This window comes from Oncorhynchus gorbuscha, linkage group LG02, assembly GCF_021184085.1.
Source record: "Oncorhynchus gorbuscha isolate QuinsamMale2020 ecotype Even-year linkage group LG02, OgorEven_v1.0, whole genome shotgun sequence".
Lineage (NCBI taxonomy): Eukaryota > Metazoa > Chordata > Actinopteri > Salmoniformes > Salmonidae > Oncorhynchus > Oncorhynchus gorbuscha.
The window spans coordinates 50667374-50688570 of NC_060174.1; the positions used below are offsets into that span (position 1 = coordinate 50667374).

The window sequence follows — 21197 nt, forward strand, 5'->3', positions numbered from 1 at the left end:
TGACCAGAAAGCATGCTACAGTTTGTTTTCTTACTGTATTGAACACAGATCATCCAGTCTTCAATTTGATCAATTATTTACATAAAACAATACCTAAAGTTGTATTACAAAAGTAGTTTTGGCAAAGTTTACAGGTAATTGATATTTTGTAGTCACGTTATGCAAGTTGGAACCGGTTTCGCCGAAAAGCCTTTCTGAAATCTGACATGTTGGCTGGATTCACAAGTGTAGCTTGAATTTGCTATCTTGCATGTGTGATTTCATGAACGTCTGATTTTTATAGTAATTTATTTTAATTTGGCGCTCTGCATTTTCCCTGGCTTTTGGCCAGGTCCCACATATCCCAGAGAGGTTAACGGACATATTTTAATCAATCCCTATCCCAGTCTGCTGTGCCCACATGCTTCAAGATGGCCACAATTGTTACAATTCCCAAGAAAGCGAAGGTAACTGAACTAAATGACTATCCCCCCGTGGCACTTACTTCTGTCATGAAGTCCTTTGAGAGACTAGTTAGGGATCATATCACCTCCACCCTACCGTGTACCCTAGACCCACTCCAATTTGCTTTACTGCCCCAATAGGTCCACAGATGACGCAATCGCCATTGCACTGCACACTGCCCTGTCCCACCTGGACAAGAGGAATATGTAAGAATGCTGTTCATTTACTACAGCTCAGCATTTAACACCATAGTACCCTCCAAACGTGTCATTAAGTTGGAGACCCTGGGTCTCGACCTCGCCCTGTGCAACTGTGTCCTGGATTTTCTGACGGGCCACCCCGCTGATCTTCAACACCGGGGCCCCACAAAGGTGCGTTCTCAGCCCTCTCCTGTACTCCCTGTTCACCCATGACATGCACACCTCCAACTCAAATCATCAAGTTTGCAGACGACACAACAGTGGTAGGCTTGATTACCAACAACGACGAGACGGCCTACAGGGAGGAGGTGAGGGCACTTGGAGTGTGGTGTCAGGAAAATAACCTCTCACTCAACGTCAACAAAACAAAGGAGATGATTGTGGACTTCAGGAAACAGCAGAGGGAGCATCCCCCCATCCACATCGACAGGACAGTAGTGGAGGTGGAAAGTTAAGTTCCTTGGCGTACACATTACAGACAAACTGAAAATGATCCACCCACACAGATAGCGTGATGAAGAAGGCGCAACAGCGCCTCTTAAACCTCAAGAGGCTGAAGAAATTTGGCTTGACACCCAAAACTCTGAAACTGTATCACTGCCTGGTACAGCAACTGCTCCGACCATAACCGCAAGGCGGTCTGCACAACGCATCACCAGGGACTACCTGCCCTCCAGGACACCTACAGCACCCAATGTCACAGAAAGGATAAAAAGATCAAAGACAACAACCACCCAAGCCACTGCCTGTTCACCCCACTATCATCCAGAAGGCGAGGTCAGTACAGGTGCATCAAAACTGGGACCGAGAGACTGAAAAACAGCTTCTATCTCAAGGCCATCAAACAGCCATCACTAACAGAGTGGCTGCTGCCAACACACAGACTCAAATCTCTTGCCACTTTAATAAATGGATTTAATAAATGTATCACTAGTCACTTTAAATAACGCCACTTTAATAATGTCTACATATCCTACCTTACTCATCTCAAATAATAATAATAATAATAATATATGCCATTTAGCAGACGCTTTTATCCAAAGCGACTTACAGTCATGTGTGCATACATTCTACGTATGGGTGGTCCCGGGAATCGAACCCACTACCCTGGCGTTACAAGCGCCATGCTCTACCAACTGAGCTACAGATATATTGGATTCTATACCATCTATTGCATCTTGCCTATGCCGCACGGCCATCGCTCATCCCTATATTTACATGTACATATTCATCCCTTCACATTTGTGTGTACAAGTTAGTCTTTGTGAATCTGTTAGATTACTTGTTAGATATTACTCGGAACTAGAAGCACAAGCATTTCGCTACACTCACATTAACATTTGCTAACCATGTGTATATGAAAAATACAATTTGATTCGTCCGTTTGTGTTTTGTTGGTGTCATTTTTGCAGAAAAAATATATTTTGTCTGGTAATCTGAGTGGCTGGTAGATTTTTGAATCTACCTCCCACAGTAGCTGACCAAATTTTAGGCCCTGTGACTATCACTCTGTAATTAGCTACTAGGTAGCTACTTTCCACGCCGTTGCGGGAAGCGGGAACTAAGGACGGGAACTAAGGACACCATGTCCCGGTGTTGAAGCCGTTCATCCCCTTGATACATACTTAAACTGTTATTGGTTATTAATATGAGTTATTTCTTGTGTGGCTATCCTACTTTAATTAAAATCATGGGAAGGAAAAAAAAATTGCCACGTTAGCTACCACCGGCGACACCCTGATACAGCTGCCCCGACCTCAGGTCGGCAGGCACCTTGATACTGGTGCACTGGTCATCAGCCACGCAAAACATGCACCCCAAATCAGCCACGCAAAATGGTCTTGAGTGGAAACAAATCTTCCCAAATTAGCCAATTTGCTTTCCACACACCCACTCCTTTTGACATACCTACTCGCCCATACTCAGTCGCCATATTGGGCTGCAGTTACCCCATACTTACTGTGACCTGGATTTTTTTTACTTGGGAGCATCTTGTAATTATTGAAATATAAAATGAACACATGTTCATTGGCATCACGGCTGTACCATTACTACAGGGAAAATGGCTTGTTTTTAGCCCTAACAGATAAAAAGATATTACCAGCCCAATGTTTATTTCTTCTTATTGCAGGGGGGGGGGGATCGGTGAGCTGCATTGTACATACATAAACCATGTTGCAGGCCTTTCTAAAACTGCTTGGGGGACATTTGTTTACACCTTGTGCAGTCATGTTACCTCCTTAGCTAGCCACCTGGTAACTTTACTAGTAAGCTATATCCGAACATTTGAGGCCACAGAAAGACGGATAATATTCCACAAATGACTTGGTATTTGTGTCAACATTTTGGCTTGTTATAATAAACAAATGTATTTCCATTGTTACATAGTCTCTAGGGCACAACATGTGCTTCAGAAGTAGCTCGAATACACAAAAGGCCCAATACAGGGTATATCTCAAATATTTTCTGGTGCTCCTAACTTTTAAAAGTTGGGAGCACCAGAGCTACAAATGAAAGATGTTAATTTAGAGCCCCCGATGCTAGCGTCTGCGTTCCTTAGCGTGTGGAAATGCTACATTCACCCCGCTCAATGTCACCTGACCGAGCAGGAGAGAGATGGAGACGGAGACTGAGAGAACTACCTGCAATGGCAGGAGGGTTCTTAAAGCTCACTGTAGAAAAACATGATCCATTCATCTATCTATCTATCATGTCACGTGGAATGCACGCACACATAACATGCACACAGAGAGTCAGTAATTGTGTCTATTTCAGGATAGCTAGCCAAGCCATTACATTTAGAGAGGTGAGAAGAGAATAAAATGCATAACAGAATAAATCAGATAAATCTGGGATAAATATGGAGGCGTGCAGGAAGACTATTGTGGATTTAAAAAACTGGAAAAAAGGAGGGGAGGGAAGGAAGGTGTTGGAAGGGATTAAGAGGGAGAAAGATGGATTTTTTTTTTTTCATCACAACCAGCTATCATAGACCCTTTATGCAAAATGGTAGATCCCAGCTTTCTTGCCGAGCAATCTGTCAACAGGAAACAAGGAAAACAACACGAACGACCGAGAAAGGGGAAAAAGAGAGGGATGGAAAGAGAATGAAGCGAGCAGCCCAGAATGAAGCGAGCAGCAGACACCGTAACACCAGACAACACACAACACACAGAGAGAAAGACAGATGAGGCTGGAGGATGGCGATACGGTACTTACATGAGGACTCTGTGCCAAACATGGCTGGGCCGGGCGCTGCGATGGAGATAGAGGGAGAGAGGGAGGGAGGGAGAGAGAGAGAGAGAGAGAGAGGGAGGGGGGTTGATGAGCAGGCAGCTACACAGCGGGGGTCATCAAAGCACACAATGCAGCCAGCCGGCCTGCCCTGGCTTTCAGATGCTCGGCTCGCTCACAAGCTTCGCACTCCGCTCCTGTAGCCGTTAAACGGCCTTCCTCCACACACACAGCTCCCAAAACACACACGGTCCAGCCGCTGAACAGGGGCCTCAAGAGAGGAAAAAAAACATCCAACAATAGATTTCCTTCTCCACAGAAAACATGCGTGTTGAAATCCAGACAGAGAAGGATCTGCCTGCCTGCTGCAGCTAGCTCTCCTCTCCTCCACTTGCCGTCTCCTACTATCCTCTGTTTCTCTATCTCTCGTTGTATATGTCCATGCAGCCGAGAACGAGAGGCGGGCCGTCCTGGTTAAAAAAGCTGAAAGCAAATACTGCAATCCTGTAGGCAGCCTGGTGGTTAATTCTATATCGATGCAAACAGTGAGTGATGTCAGGAACCCTGACCGACACTGGTCGCGTTCCCCTGCTCAGACGTTGCATGCATCAACCAATAGTGGCATGCCACGTCATCAACTGCGTTGTCAGGTACCAGATTGCTATAACCTAACGTAGAAGGCGTAAAAAGACACCTGAGCAGAGGAATCGGAAGTTAAAAATACGGTATTCCTGAAAACCGGCAACATCTGCTTTCTTCCAACGCTGCCAAGGGTGAGATTGTTATGACATATGTTTTTAGCTGATACTTAAAAATACCTATCCAGGCGTTATAAGACCTGGCATGGGTAAGCAATGCCTGGGCAGAGAAATGCGCCCACTGACTGACTGCTGCTGGAGAGAGGGCAGAGGAGGGGGAGGGAGGGAGGGGGGCACGCAAGTGGTACTGGGAAAAGACCAATCATATGGGGTTGTCTAGTATGGTCACCCCCCCCCAAAAAAACTGCTGTCAAACACACACACATCCCCCACTGGAGGAGCGGTAGGCTAAGGGGAATAGAGGCAGGTCCAATGTGGCTGCTGAATGAATAAGAACCACTACTCTGGAGACAGCTGTGTGTATACCTGCCTGTGCAGCGGCTACACTAATGAACACGTACACCAGGTGAATTCACCTACCTACAGTACAGGGAATTATCTAACCACATTCAACCAGATAAGGTACCAAAAATATTAGGTCTATATATGCGTGGGTGGGTTGTAATTACATTAACATTCAGCAAAATGCAACGGTCAGCAAACAAACAAAAAAAATCAGTCATGTGCCAAACTGCAACATTTTTTAAAATTTGAATGATGACACTGATTGAGCATGATACCCACAGTCTGGTAAGAGCATGTGATTATTCACTCAGTATCATCTCTAACCTATTGCATGACTCTGCATGTTGTACACATGAATGCATAGTAGTAGATTAGAAGCTAGGAATATCATTATCAGAGTGCATACGTAGGTGATTATGTGAATAGGAGACTACGAGTATGTGTGTCTTCTGGGCGGTTATGCTGAGTGTTTATGTAATAACCAAGGGTGTTCATGATGAGTGCGTGTGTCAGGGTTTCCGTTAGCCAGCCATTGCCGGCTTTGGGCGATTAAAAAAAAAACGACCTAAAAGCCGATAAATAAAACAGTTGCCAAAATGACCTGGAGAAAAAAAGAAAAAATATCACATTGCAAAATAATGCTTTTTGTTCATTGATTGAAATACCAGTGGATGTAAATTAATTTGACCATCATGGTTATCGGTCTATAGGTTAATGTGCATAATTTAGTGGAATTAAATTGGCCTGTGTGTATTTTCGTTAGTCATAATGCATTTTCATTGCGCAACAATTCTAAATGCCATTGCGTGTTAAAAACTGTACACTATTAAAAAGAGCTAATATTTTTTGTGTGTGTGTGTGTGTGTGTGTTAGCACTGGGCCTATATGTAAGACTTGCTATCATGTCAGACAGCCCAAACTGTAATTTGAATAAAGGACTGGAGTGTGATAGCAGCATTAGGATTAAGCCTAGTTCTGTGACTAAGAAAGAAAGGGAGAAGGAGAGAGAGAGTCTTGACTAAGGCCTCTTCTCCTTTGTCCCTCACACATGGTGGCTCCCTCTCTTCCTTCGCCAAAACCCAACGTCTTTGTCCTTCAAGCGGAGACAGGACCGGCCCACCTTCACCCATCCCTCCCTCCCTCCCTCTTCTTCCTCTTCTATCCCGCCATCCCTCCCCCTCTACTAAAGACATCTCCATGTTAATTACACAAGGGTCTCTGAAACACCGCGCCGGGGGAGAGGAGGAGGGATGTTCTGTACAAGGATTAGCTTTAATAAAAACAAACCCCATCTGTAATCATGGGCATCCTAATCTGCTCAAATGTCAGCTTTCCCTAATATTTCATCTGACTGGAGCTCCCATAATCTGATCTAGAATCAGTATTTATGAGTGTGTTCATAATTAGGGCTAGGGTAAGCAAGGCATGAACACCACATTACTATCTATAACGTCAGATGTACCATCATCCTCTAAAACACTCAACTGATGTAAGACTATGGCTGTGACGATACTATAGCAATATTTGTTCCATGCCAAAAATGAAAACACGAAGCAGATTAAACTCTTTGGTCTTTTAAAAACCCGCTGTATGTCAACTGTTGCGCTATAACTTGTCAAATAAATATATGTGACTATGATGACAACACTATGATGTTTGTTTCTAACAATAGGACTGTTTAAAACATTTTTTTTTTAATGTAGCTTTGTGTCCTTGCCACGATACTAAGGGGTATCGGGATACTGGTATCGTCCCAGCCCTATTTAGGACATGTGCTTAGAGACAATGCTGTCAATATTCAACAAGGTGAACCAAGAGGAAGAAAAAAAAGGCCTTGGGCACTGCTGGCCTAGAACGAGTCCAGGACCTGATGATTCAATATGAAATCATTAGTTTATACACAAAAGCATTCAACAGAATGGAAACAAGTGCTAAGGGGCATTGTCCTTTTCTATGGTGAGCGTAAGAGCTGTGAGAGAATAATTGCCGCCTTCAGTAAAGCAGAGAGCCCATAAAGTCCTCAATCATCATCGGTTCAGATTCTGAACAGGATAGTTATTTGAGTTGAGCATTGCCAATTGGCACACTCTCTGGCCTCTCGTTGCCTTGACGACCTTCAGGACGCAGGGACATTGTCATGGCGACCACAAGGGCCAGGTGAGGTGGATGGGGGATGAAGGACTAGTTATAATCTCAGCAAGACAGCCATCAATAAGTGGCTAATAAGTCTGGCTGCACATCTGACTGGCTGACTTACAGTTATTGATGGCTGGCTTACTTACCAAATACTTACTAAAATACTTACTAAATTGAGAAGTGATGTGACTAAACTGAACAAAAATAAAAACTATATTATGAAGATCAATGATATAAAGAATGATGGGAAAAAAACTTGAGTACTTTAAATGAAATGGGCAGAAAGACAAATTCAACTCCATCATTCATTGAATCAGATGGTTTATTTATCACAAAACAATTTGATGTCAATTATTTTAATGATTACTTCATTGGCAAAGTGGGCAAACAGACAGGAAATGCCAACAATGAACAGTGAGCCATCGTATTCATGCATTAAAAAACAAAATCAAAGAAAAGCAAGTTTGAATTTTGTAAAGTTAGTGTGGTAGAGGTGGGAAAACTAGTGTTATCGATCAATAAATGACAAAATTCCTGGCATGGACAACAGACGGAAAGTTACTGAGGTTGGTAGCGCACTCCTATATGTCATATCTTTAATATGAGCCTAGAGGAAAGTCTTTGTCCTCAGGCCTGGAGGGAAGCCAAAGTCATTCCGCTACCCAAGAGTGGCAAAGCGACCTTTACTGGTTCTAACAGCAGACCTATCAGCTTGTTGCCAGCTCTGAGCAAACTATTCTGTTTGCCCAAATACAACACTATTTCTCTTTAAACAAATTCACAGACTTTCAGCATGCTTATAGTGAAGGGCACTCAACATGTACTGCACTGACACAAATGACTGATGATTGGTTGAAATAAATTGATAATAAGGTGATTGTGGGAGCTGTAGTGTTAGATTTCAGTGCAGGCTTTGATATTGACCATAACCTGTTTTTGAGAAAACATGTTTTGTGGATTATCAACCTCTGCCATATCTTGGATTCAGAGCAATCTAATTGAACTCCACATTTCCTTTAATGGAAGCCTCTAATGTTAAACATCTAGGGTGTGCTGTACCGCATGGCAACTCTCTGGACCCTCTACTCTTTCCTATTTTTACCAATGACCCGCCACTGGCATGAAACAAAGCCTGTGTGTCCATGTATGCTGATGATTCAACCATATATATGTGTCAGCAACCACAGCTAATGAAGTCACTGAAACCCTTAACAAAGAGTTGCAGTCTGTTTTGGAATGGGTGGCCAGTAATAAACTGGTCCTGAACATCTCTAAAACTAAGAACATTGTATTTGGTACAAATCATTCCCTAAGCTCTAGCCCTCAGCTGAATCTGGTAATGAATGGTGTGGCTGTTGAACAAGTTGAGGAAACTCAATTACTTGGTGTTACCTTAGATTGTAAACTGTCATGGTCAAAACATCTAGATTCAATGGTTGTCAAGACGGGTAGAGGTCTGTCCATAATAAAGAAAAGCTCAGCTTTTTTGACACCACACTCCAAAAAGCAAGTCCCGAAGGCTCTAGTTTTGTCTTATCTTGATTATTGTAGTCATGTGGTCAAGTGCTGCAAAGAAATACCTAGTTAACTCATAACAATCTAAGCCGGGATATAGGAAATATCAGGAAATATATATTTTGACATGTATTTAACCTTTATTTTTGTTACTAAACAGTCTAAGCCGGGGAAGGGGTTTCTACTAAGCTGTATGTATGGAATTGTTTTAAGAAGGTCAAACCAACGACCACTTTGCTATTTGATTGAAGTATATATTTTGTTGTTGATGAAAATATTTATTTGGCCTTACTTCTATTAGCCCATACAAAAGCATAGAATAACAGATTCCCTAAATGGAACCCCCCCCAAAAATTTGAAAGAAATTTAGTTTGGAAGTATACAACGGGTGGTTCTAATCCTGAATGCTGATTGGTTAAAACTGCATTTAAACCGGTGTCTATTCCACATGTTACCACTGGCTAAATCTGACATTAAAATGCCTGTTTAACTCTGTACCATCTGACTGCGCAATCCACTGTCTCATCTGCCCAGCCTGGCACTTTAAAAACTTGATCTCCACTATAAAAAGCATCTAGATTCTAGACATTATCTCACATTTCTTTTAGACTAACATTTCCTTTTCAACAGCTGAGATTTGTATCAACCTTGCGGTCTGTCTCTGCAACATTGTTTCAATATTTCATTCGATCTCCAGCTGTCCCATAGTAATGAACGTGTCAGGAGTCGGGATGAGACAAGCAGGTTGCGTTTCTCAGCCAATCGAAACTTGAATCAGCTGGCATCGTTTTTCTGGACAAAGACATGTAAATTGACAAAAGGTCACTAGAAAACAGCTTAAACAAATGCAAATATGGCTACTTTGCTGTTATTCTGGCTGCACTTCTTGACATGACTAAGTTAGCCGTAGTTGGCTAGCAAGCAATGGATAAGAACGTTGCCAGCCAGTATGGCAATGGAACATTTAGAACGAAAGACTGGGTCGCGTCTCTAGCAACCGAACCGATAAAACGAACGACCAGCCGGCTTGAGTAGCAACCCTAGATTTGTATTGGGACTAGATCTTGTGAAAGGATGAAAAAGTATGAACAAATTCATCACAATAATGTTTTGAATGAAAATATGTCAAATCATTATTTGAATATATTTGTAAACTGTTGTATATAAGTGATAATGCCTTCAAAGCCAGTGTTTGGAGGAAATATTGAAACGGGTATTAACAACACCTGCACCAATATATCCTCCAAACACAGGCTTCGAGGGCGTTCTCACTTAAGTGTCTGCCCTATATCTCACAGATAAAAAATATCTGGAAATATTAGTTATTTATTTGGACATGTATTTAACCCCTTTGTTTAGTGACAAAAACGTCTCCATATATACTTCCAGAAATGTTTTCAACAGGTACTGGGGGGACTTCAGACGAGTCTTGTGAGGCCTGTGGGCATCCTAGAGCAAAACAAATGACAAAACAACCAACATTTACACAGAGGGGTCATATTAGCATGGAGCCCGAACTGTTCGGATGCTATAGACAAACGTTGGCAGATCGGCTGTCCCGACTTCAAACGAGTCGCAAGACGCTTGTGTTGGCCGTAGTGCAAAACGGAGAACACCATCGTGTTAGTAAGTCTTATCTTTCTATAATAGTTTGTAGGCAAAACCGTTTGGACGCTAGATATGATTTTGTGAGAAAACGGTTTGTCTCATGGTCTGACAAATACCGCTCTAGCTCTGTCACCTTTCTGCGCAGATGCAGAAGTGTTACATATGCGGATGTGGTGGATTGAGAAGCATCCAAAACAACATATCTCTAGTTTAAAATGATGGATTTTGATGGGGATTTGTGTAGTATGCTAATTGGAGTTGTGGGGGCGCAGACATCGACCTTAGAGGATTAAGCTGCGGCTGGCCCAGAACAGAGTAGCACATCTTGCTCTTCATTGTAATCAGAGGGCTAATATATAAATACTATGCATGCCAGTCTCTCTTGGCTAAGAGTTCATGAGAGTCTGACTGCATCACTTATTTTTATAAGAAACATTGTGTTGAAAATTCCAAATTATTTGCATAGTCATCTCACACACAGCTTTGACAGACACACTAAACCCAACCAAACATGCCACCAGGGATCTTTTCACAGTCCCCCGGTCCAGAACAAATTCAAGAAAGCGTACAGCATTATTTAGATCCATTATTGCATGGAACTCCCTTCAGTTTATTTGAGCAATATGAGATTGAAAACCTGGTTTCAGAAAACAGACAAAGCAAATCCTCACGGCACAATGCCTCTCCCCTATTTTACTTAGATATTTTGTGTAAGTATTGATATATAGGCTGTGTGTGCAGTTTAAAAAATGTATGTTGTTCTGTCCTTGAGCTGTTCTTCTCTATTAATGTTCTGTATTATGTTTCATGTTGTGTGTGGACCCCAGGAAGAGTAGCTGCTGCTTTCGCAACACCTAAAATGGGGATCCTAATAAAATACCAATTGTATTTGTAATACCATATACCAACTTCGGAAATAGCCATCCCTCTCCGCCTGAATCTCTCTAGCGACCAATCATATTCATGATCAGAACAATGTTACTATTTTCAGGTCTCTCCAGAGCTGTTCAGTCCGGGCTTTGGCTGGGCCACGGAAGTTGAACCTTCGCCCCAGTCTGAGGTCCTGAGCAGGTTTTCATCAAGGATCTCTATCATCACTTTGGCCACAGTTTTAGTTGTGTAGGCTTGTAATTGTTTGTCCAAACAGCGGTTGGGATTGGGAGCCATCTTGTTGCCCTCCGGTCCTGGGTAAGACCAAAACTGACTCTTGACAATTGTAACTTAGCGTCCTTGTTTGGCAGCTTGCGTTTCAACAGTTTGAGTCCGAGGCCACTCTTGCACTACCAGTTGTAGAATAGTTCTTAATTCTGTGAATACTTGCATAAAAAGGTTATTTTGAAGTTTGAGCAATGCAAAAACTGACAGCAGCTCCTTTCGGAATCTTAAATGGACTCTAGCACAGTATGACTTTTTGGGATAACCAAGGGGTTGTAGACGGGAAGAAAACAGTGCTTTGAATACCTGTACCGACTCGTGAGCGTGTAAAGCAGCACAAGCCTCATTGCCCTGTTGACTGAATCTAGTCTACCCTGCACTGTCTGGTGTCGAGCACACAATGCCCCATCAAAAGATGCAAAGACTGTGTCCCAACTTTCTCTTGTGTAACACGAAATCCCTAACAGACAAGGTAGATGAGCTGTACCCTGACTCAGGCTAACAAGACTGAATTTGTAGCTGTGACCAAGTCCTGGTTAAAGGCAGATGTTCCAGACTCGATAGTCAGGCTTCAATGCTATAGTTTGCATAGAAAGGACAGAGTAACGACATGTGGTGGGGATGTAGCCATGTAAATAACGCACAGCATCCATCACAAGCGTTTACTGGACCTTGAGGATGACAGCTTTGCGTGTTTGTGGACTTGTCTAAGACCATCTCTCCTAACACACGGCTTTAACGGCATTGTGTCTGCTGTCCTCTATCACGTCCTCAAATCTTCTAAAAAAGAACCCATCTGACTCTCAGGCCCTGGAATATCTCAGTACTATTCAAAACAAATATTGTCTTCCAGGTATTGTGATGCCAGCACACTGAAACATGGTCCATTGATTTGATTGGAGAACGGCGCCAGAGGGGATGGCCAACGTTTTATGAGTGTAACGGATGTGAAACGGCTAGCTTAGTTAGTGGTGTGCGCTAAATCGCGTTTCAATCGGTTACGTCACTTGCTCTGAGACCTTGAAGTAGTGTTTCCCCTTGCTCTGCAAGGGCTGCGACTTTTGTGGAGCGATGGGTAACGATGCTTCGAGGGTGACTGTTGTCGTTGTGTGCAGAAGGTCCCTGGTTTGCGCCCGGGTATGGGCGAGGGGACGGTTTAAAATTATACTGTTACATTGATGCTGTTGACCCGGATTACTGGTTGCTGCGGAAAAAGGAGGAAGGTCAAAAGGGGGGTAAGTGTAACGGATCTGAAACGGCTAGCTTAGTTAGCGGTGTGCGCTAAATAGCGTTTCAATCGGTTACGTCACTTGCTCTGAGACCTTGAAGTAGTAGGTCCCCTTGCTCTGCAAGGGCCGCGGCTTTTGTGGAGCGATGGGTAACGACGCTTCGTGGGTGACTGTTGTCGTTGTGTGCAGAAGGTCCCTGGTTCGCGCCCGGGTATGGGCGAGGGGACGGTTTAAAATTATACTGTTACATGGACTCCTAATCAATTGTGCTATTTTGGGTGTTTTTCAAATTGTTTAACTAATTTTGTACATAATGTTGATGCTGCCGTCTCTTATGACAGAAAAGAGCTTCCGGATATTAGAAGAGCGATTACTCACCTCGAACTGGGTGAAGAATTTTTCTTTAAATGAGTCTGACACAAAGGATATAATGTTGCTCACAGACAAGGCCCAAATCTCCGTCATTCACATGAAGAAAATCAGGAAATACAGGGGGCGGAGATCAGGGTGCTTTGTGAGAATTCGTCAGCAAACCTGCCTCTGCCATCTGTTCTATTAGCCAACGTGTAATCACTAGAGAATAAACTGGATGAGGTCCGTTCGAGACCATCCTACCAAAGGGACATTTAAAAACAGTAATATCTTATGTTTCACCAAGTCGTGGCTGAATAATGACATGTATAATATACAGCTGTCTGGGTTCTCTGTGCATCGGCAGGACAGAACAGCTACGTCCGGTAAGATGAGGGGTGTGTGTCTATTTGTCAATAACAGCTGGTGCGCAATGTCTAATATTAGTCAAGAGGTATTGCTCGCCTGAGGTAGAGTAACTCACAATAAGCTGTAGACCACACAATCTATATTTTTCGTAGCCATCTATTTACCACCACAAACCGACGCTGGCACTAAGACCACACTCAACGAGCTGTATAAGGCCAAGAAAGACAAACAAGAAAATACTCATCCAGAAGTGGCGCTCCTAGTGGCCGAGGTCTTTAATGCAGGCAAATTTAAATCCATTTGACCTCATTTCTACCAGCATGTCACATGTGCAACCAGAGAGAAAACTCCACCCCCCCCCCAAAAAAATAACACTAGACTACTTTACTCCACATACAGAGAAGCGTACAAACTCTCCCTCTCCCCCCATTTGGCAAATCAGACCATAATTATATGCTCCCGATTCCTGCTTACAAGCAAAAACTAAAGCAGGAAGTATCAGTGTCTCGCTCAAAACGGAAGTGGTCAGATGATGGGGGTGCTACACTAGAGGAGGGTTTTGCTAGAACAGACTGGAACAGACCGGCCACATCAATAAGTGCTTCGACAATGTCGTTGCCACAGTGACATTACGTACATATCCTAACCCGAAGCCATGGATTACAGGCAACATCCGCACCGAGCTGAAGGCTAGAGCTGCCGCTTTCAAGGAGCGGGACACTAATCTGGCCACTTACACGAAATCCCGCTATGCCCTCAGACGAACCATCAAACATACAAAACATAAATACGGGACTAAGATTGAATCCTACTACACTAGCTCTGACACTCGTCAGATGTGGCAGGGCTTGCAAACTATTATGGACTACAAAGGGAATCTCAACCGTGAGCTACCTAGTGACGCGAGCCTACCAGAAAGGCTTTTAAGACTTATGCTCGCTTCGAGGCAAGCAACACTGAAGCATGCATGAGAGCACCAGCAACTCCGGATGACTGTGTGATCACGCTCTCCGTAGCCAATGTGAGCAACACCTTTAAACAGGTCAACTTTCACAAGGCCGCAGGGCCAGACGGATTACCAGGACGAGTACTCAGAGCATGCGCGGACCAACTGGAAAGTGTCTTCACTGACAATTTCAACCTCTCCCTGACCGAGTCTGTAATACTGACATGTTTCAAGCACACCACCATAGTCCCTGTGCCCAAGAAAACAAAGGTAAACTGCCTAAATGACTACCGCTCTGTAGCACTCACATCGGTAGCCATGAAGTGCATTGAAAGGCTGGTCATGGCTCACATCAACAAAATCATCCCGGAAATCCTAGCCCTACGCCAATTTGCATACCACCCCAACAGGTCGACTCTGCCCTTTCCCACCTGGACAAAAGGAAAACCTGTGAGAATGCTGTTCATTGATTACAGCTTTGCGTTCAACACCATAGCTTAGTGATGAGCTTTGCGGTACTAAGGACCCAGGGACTAAACACCTCCCTCTGCAACTGGATCCTGGACTTCCTGACGGGCTGCCCCCAGGTGGTAAGGGTAGGCAACAACACATCTGTCACGCTGATCCTCAACACGGGGTCCCCTCAGGGGTGCGTGCTTAGTCCCCTCCTGTATTCCGTTCACCCACGACTGCATAGCCAAGCGTGACTACAACACCATCATTAAGTTTGCTGACAAAAATGTGAACACAGTCAACGATGAAAAAGCCTATAGGGAGGAAATTAGAGACCTGGCCGTGTGGTGCCAGGACAACAAGCTCTCCCTCAATGTGAGAAATAAAAAAAGAGATGGACTCCAGGAAAAGGAGGGCCAAACACACCTCCATTCACATTGGCGGGGCCGTAGTGGAGCGGGTCGATAGATTCAAGTTCTTTGGTGTCAACATCACTAAACTATCATGGTCCACACACACCAAGAAAGTCGTAAAGAGGGCACGACAACACCTATTCCCCTTCAGGAGACTGAAAAGATTTGGCATGGGTCCTCAGATCCTCAAAAAGTTTTTGAGTTGCACCGAGAGCACCCTGACCGGTTGCATCACCGCCTGGCATGGAAACTGCTTAGCATCCGACCGTAAGGTCACTACAGAGGGTAGTGCATATAGTCCAGTACATCACTGGGGCCAAACTTCCTGCCATCCAAGACCTATATACTAGGCGGTGTCAGAGGAAGGCCCACAACAGTCACCCAAGTCATAGACTGTTCTCTCAGGTAAAACGCACAGCAAGAGGTACCGGAGCACCAAGTCTAGGTCCAAAAGGCTCCTTAACAGCTTCTACTCGAAAGCCATAAGACGGCTGAACAATTAATCAAATCATAGGCCATCCGGACTATATGCATGAACCCCTTCCCCACCCTTTGGTTTTCAGAATTTCAGCATTATGGCAAACTTCAAATTCAAAATACTTGTGGATGACATCATCACTATCACCATCTACTGGTTTTATTGGCAATGGTTTGGGCAGTTGTCCCAAAAAACCTGATCAAAGACATGGTAGGACTTCAGAGAAGATGCGGAGATGAGGCGACAACTAAGAAGTGACTTCACTCGGCTACTAAAGGAATGGACCCACCCACTTTTCCAGGCTCTGATCACAAAACCAAACCACCATAACCTTTGAAATTGGAGACAATACACACAGCGAATCAGTCACACATAAATAACAAACTGTCCTTTCTATCTAGAGCGTACAGACTGACCCTGTAGTGTACCCGTGGTCATTTCTTAAATTCTTAACTAATCAAATCAAATGTATTTATATAGCCCTTCGTACATCATCTGATATCTCAAAGTGCTGTACAGAAACCCAGCCTAAAACCCCAAACAGCAAGCAATGCAGGTGTAGAAGCACGGTGGCTAGGAAAAACTCCCTAGAAAGGCCAAAACCTAGAGGAACCAGGCTATGTGGGGTGGCCAGTCCTCTTCTGGTTGTGCCTAGTGGTCAAATCTGAACATTTATTCATATTTATTCATCTTTCTTTCTTTAATTTTCCATTCAGGCATGAGCAGAAGAATGAGGCGCCCACAAAGGAAGTTCAGCGACGCTTTGATTACCTACATTGGGTCACCATTCAAATGCAGCAAGAGCATTCACATAACTGGGTCAGTATTGCTTAGGCTCTGACACTAGTGACACCTACTGGCCACAGAGAGAATGGCAGCTTAATTTCCTCTGAAGGGAGTCTTATCTGACTTGTTGCAGGTATTTAGTGGAGCTTTTCCACTCTGAGGCTGTGTCTCAACCTTGGTTGTCTCCTCTCCTTCAAGAACCTTGGTAGGTAAGAGGACTTGATCATTTCCACTAGATTGCATTGTTTTGTTCATCAAGTCCTCGGAGGTTGTGGTCATGAGGGAGAAGTTGATGAGGAAAGGAAGCATAACTATTGAGATAAGGCTTACAAGTTAGAACATCTGAAATGTTTGAGGAACTATCCTCTGAATAAGAAGCCTACATGAAAGCTGGAGATTGGGGCATAAAGTAAGTTAATTAATGAGTGAGTAATTTTGAAAGCTGTGCCTTACTAGCTTTATGAGGGAATGAACTTGGGCTCCCGAGTGGCGCAGCGCTCTAAAGCACTGCATCTCAGTGCAAGAGGCATCACTGCAGTCCCCGGTTTGAATCCAGGTTGTATCATATCCGGCTGTGTTTGGGAGTCCCATAGGGTCGTGCACAACTGGCCAGGGTTTGGCTGGGGTAGGCCGTCATTGTAAAGAAGAATTTGTTCTTAACCGACTTGCCTAGTTAAATAAAAGGTTACAATGAAGTGTGGGACTCAATTCTAGTACAAACAAAATGTTGAGTGACTCGATTTCACCTGTCTGTCAGAACCATCAGTAAGGTAGATACAGACACACTCTGCCAGGCACCAAACACTGATTCCATTCCAGAGACAGCGAGTGCAAGGGAGAATGCATATAGCCCTGAGGAATGCCAAGCACTCCAACCAGATGGGGGATATAATTATATAAACATGGCTGCATGGAATGCCAAATAGACTCAATGGCTAAATACAAGGAGAATGAATGCTCAAATATCTCCTGAACAAAACATATGGATGGGAAAGAAATTGTGTTTCCTCAAATACATTTTTGGGGGGCACTGGGCAAATATCAGGTCTGCTGGGCCCAGCATAAACATTGTGACATTTCTGTGCAAATTCCAGCGAGAGTTAAATGTGAACACTGAGGCTATGCATGCTTCAAGTAACAGTGGCCAAATAGGTTATTGTGGCTATTTCATCAGAATGTAGGCCTGCGAGGCCTACCATAACTAACAAGGGAGAAAAATGCATCCCTTAACATTTTAACATGGAAATAACAGTTATATCATTCAGCCTACAGTAGCAGCAAATGTTTGGTGTTAAATGCAGGCCTACATTCCATGAGACTTTTGAAAACAACATGCAGGGCTTGACATTAACCGATTGATCCATTTGTACTTCAGACAAGGAGGTGACTGAAAATGTGTTTGATGTAAGAAATGACTTCATTTTATAATTATTCCCCATACCATTATTACAGAGAACCAGACCAATTATGCTACCTTCTGCCTATTGGCTACTTAGCTTATTCAAGCCAGTCTCAAAATACAACACCGCCCCTTTAAGACAAAGAAAAGCTCTTCACCCGACTCACTTTTCAAAGATGGCTAGAAATGCACACATTTTGTGCTCTTGTAGGAAGCAACCACTCCCCCATTGAAGACTAGAAATCAGTTATAAATGGGCTAATAAACTCATTAACTAGCAAATAATATAAACAAATGTGCAGAGGTGGCTACATGCAGCTCTCGCTTTGATCTCAAAACAAGCGCATCTACTTGTGACGGCTCATGCTGCAAACACAGTCTAGTTCAAAGTGAATGGCACATGTCCATATACAGTGCATTCAGAAAGTATTCAGACCCCTAGACTTTTTCCATAATTTGTTACATTACAGCCTTATTCTAAAATGGATTAAATACATAAAAAAACATTCAATATTTTCATCAATCTACACACAATACCCCAAAATGACAAAGTGAAAATAGATTTTTAGAAACGTTTGCAAATGTATTAAAAATAAAAAACTGAAATACCTTATTTACATAAGTATTTAGATCCTTTGATGTGAGACTTGAGGTTGAAGGAATTGTTCGTAGAGCTCCGAGACAGGATTGTGTCGGGGCACAGATCTGGGGAAGGGCACCAAAAAAGGTGTGCAGCACTGAAGTTCACCAAGAACACAGTGGCCTGCATCATTATTAAATGGAAGACATTTGGAACCACCAAGACTCTTCTTAGAGTTGGCCACCCAGACAAACTGAGAAATCAAAGGGCCTTGGTCAGGGAGGTGACCAAGAGCCCAACGGTCACTCTTAAGGAGGTCCAGAGTTCCTCTGTGGAGATGAGAGAAACCTTCCAGAAGGACAGCCATATCAGCAGCACTCCACCAATCAGGGCTTAATGGTAGAGTGGCCAGACGGAAGCCACTCATCAGTAAAATGCATGACAGCCCGCTTGGAGCTTGCAAAAAGGAACCTTAAAGACTCTCAGACCATGAGAAATAAGATTCTCTGGTCTGATGAAACCAAGATTTAACTATTTGGCCTGAATGCCAAGCTTCACATCTGGAGGAAACCTGGCACCATTCCTACACTGAAGCATGGTGGTGGCAGCATCATGCTGTTGGGATGTTTTTCAGCGGCAGGGACTGGGAGAATAGTCAGGATCGAGGAAAGATGAACAGAGCAAAGTACAGAGATCCTTGATGAAAACCTGCTCCAGAGCGATCAGGACGCCAGACTGGGACAAAGGTTCACCTTCCAACTGGACAATGACCCTAAGCACGCAGCCAAGACATTTGCAAAAATGTCTGAAAACCTGTGTTTGCTTTGTCATTATGGGGTATTTTGAGCAGAATTTAAAAAATATATTTAATCAATTTTAGAATAAGGCTGTAAGGTAACCAAATGTGGAAAAAGTCAAGGGGTCTGAATACTTTCCGACTGCACTGAATGGCTATTTAGGCCTTGTAGCTCTGATTAGTTATGGCACACCGGTCTGTGTAGAGTACGGGCCTGAGTCTTGCCTGTCAATGCAATAGAACCTACTCCAATGCACTCTGCCTACAAGAAAATATATTGATCAATTAGTTGTGCATACTAAGTCCTTGCACAGTTTGTTTTGGTATGTTACATTGAAAGAGGCTCATATTGAGTTGATTCGAGCACAGTTCCCACAGTAGAGCGAAACATTGATGATAGTGGTAACTAAAAAGGGGAAAACTCTAGAAAGTTGATTGAAGTTCAATCTTGTGCTTCTTTGAGTGGGCTGATATAGAGGTAGAATGGTGATAGGCCTACTTACATAATCACTAGAGGAAGCTTGGTAGCTAGGCTAGGCCTTATTCACCAGCTGTGAATCTGAGTCTACAGGCCTGAAACCCAATGTTTTTCACTCCAGCTTCAGTATGGTTGTAGTATCACATGCGCCGACATCGTTCATAACTCCCTTTGTACCATTTGCATGAATTCAAACTTCAAATACTGAAAATCTAAACACTTCAAATCTCCGGCCTGGCCATTAACCAAACTGTCCTGCTATGGAAAGTGGGAAACCCTATAATTGAGTACACCTGGAGTGACAGGGATGTTTAGCAGGCTAGGATCAGATTGCTCATTGAATGAGCAGAGTGGTCATTCCTCCCAAAGGCTTCTTCTAAACTAACACACTTGATCATGTTATAGTCCTACACTAACCTAATTGTCTTAGTCTTACTTCCTTGGGATTCAATGCCCTCCCCTAGTACCCTCGGGGATATTTATGCCATTGAAATCCTTGGGTGGGTCAAACAGTGTAAAAAAATTAAAATAAAAGATTAAATACATTTGAGATAGAAAAACGCTTTCAGTGTAAACTTAAACGACTAAAACCAGATTAAGTATGTACAAAAGATAAATGGGCATATATATTTTTAAATAATATAATCTTTGAGAACTAACAATGACCAAAATAAAAGCTAAACCATCAGGGAGAATAGAAAATTCCAAAAACAATGAAATTAGCAGTATTGATTGTTATTATGTTTGAGCAAAAGAACACAGTTTTAGCCATAGCAAAATGCATAGAATTGCAGGGAATTAGGTTTAAAATGGTCAAAATAAATATTAGCTCCATGGATAAATGTGCAGAATTGCAGGAAATTGGCTTTAAAATGCTAAGGTTTCTCTACATTGCCATGATGGGGTGCAGCTGAACTCTCCACCACCTAAGCCCCTTTTGGATCAGGAAAAAACACTGACCCTGACATATATTGGCTAGCAGCACCTGTAAAGTGCACTTGTGCTGATTTCTAGCCCGCTCTTGACACTAGCTTACTTGGCCAGACCCCTCCTTTCCAGGCAGCTCTGGTGTTAGGAGCATTGAGGGACAGCTGCCTGGTGAGGTTATGTAGTGTTTCCCTGGCTTAGACTTTCTCCCAAGACAGTGGGGGCAAGAGTCCCCCAAACAACATCAAAGGTTGACATTTTCAGATTGGTGGCTATTGAAAGCTGAAATGTTGAAGCGAACTAGAGCGATTGGTAGGGTAGGGCAGCCTGGCCTGTCAAAGGAATGGCAAACATTGTTTTCTGTGCTCATGTTACTGACTGCACACAAGATCTAAATTAAGGCCCCATTCCAGTTGGATCTAGCTACGCTGTGTGTGTGTGTGTGTGTATATATATAGAAACATCTGAAGGTCAGTTTAGCACAGGTCCCTCTCAAAAACACAAGGGACATTGGTATTTCCACCAAGCTGACACTGCAACTGAAGTCACCAGGCTAGGCGAGCTCATGGAATCTTAGGGTAGGCCTTCATAGAGCCA

The 21197-nt window shown here is 43.3% G+C and overlaps 1 protein-coding gene across 5 annotated transcripts in view; it reads right to left on the reverse strand.

The window, feature by feature from the left end:
* Nucleotides 1-21197, reverse strand: part of LOC124003932 (suppressor of tumorigenicity 7 protein homolog) — an 82982-nt gene that overhangs the window by 42055 nt on the left and 19730 nt on the right. For 3 of the 5 annotated variants that reach the window (XM_046312587.1, XM_046312597.1, XM_046312604.1), the window contains exon 2: nt 3864-3899. The exons of the other annotated variants lie outside the window; for them this stretch is intronic. In XM_046312587.1, the coding sequence (XP_046168543.1) occupies nt 3864-3899 (36 nt within the window). The remainder of the gene's footprint in view (nt 1-3863; nt 3900-21197) is intronic. 5 annotated transcript variants of the gene reach the window in all.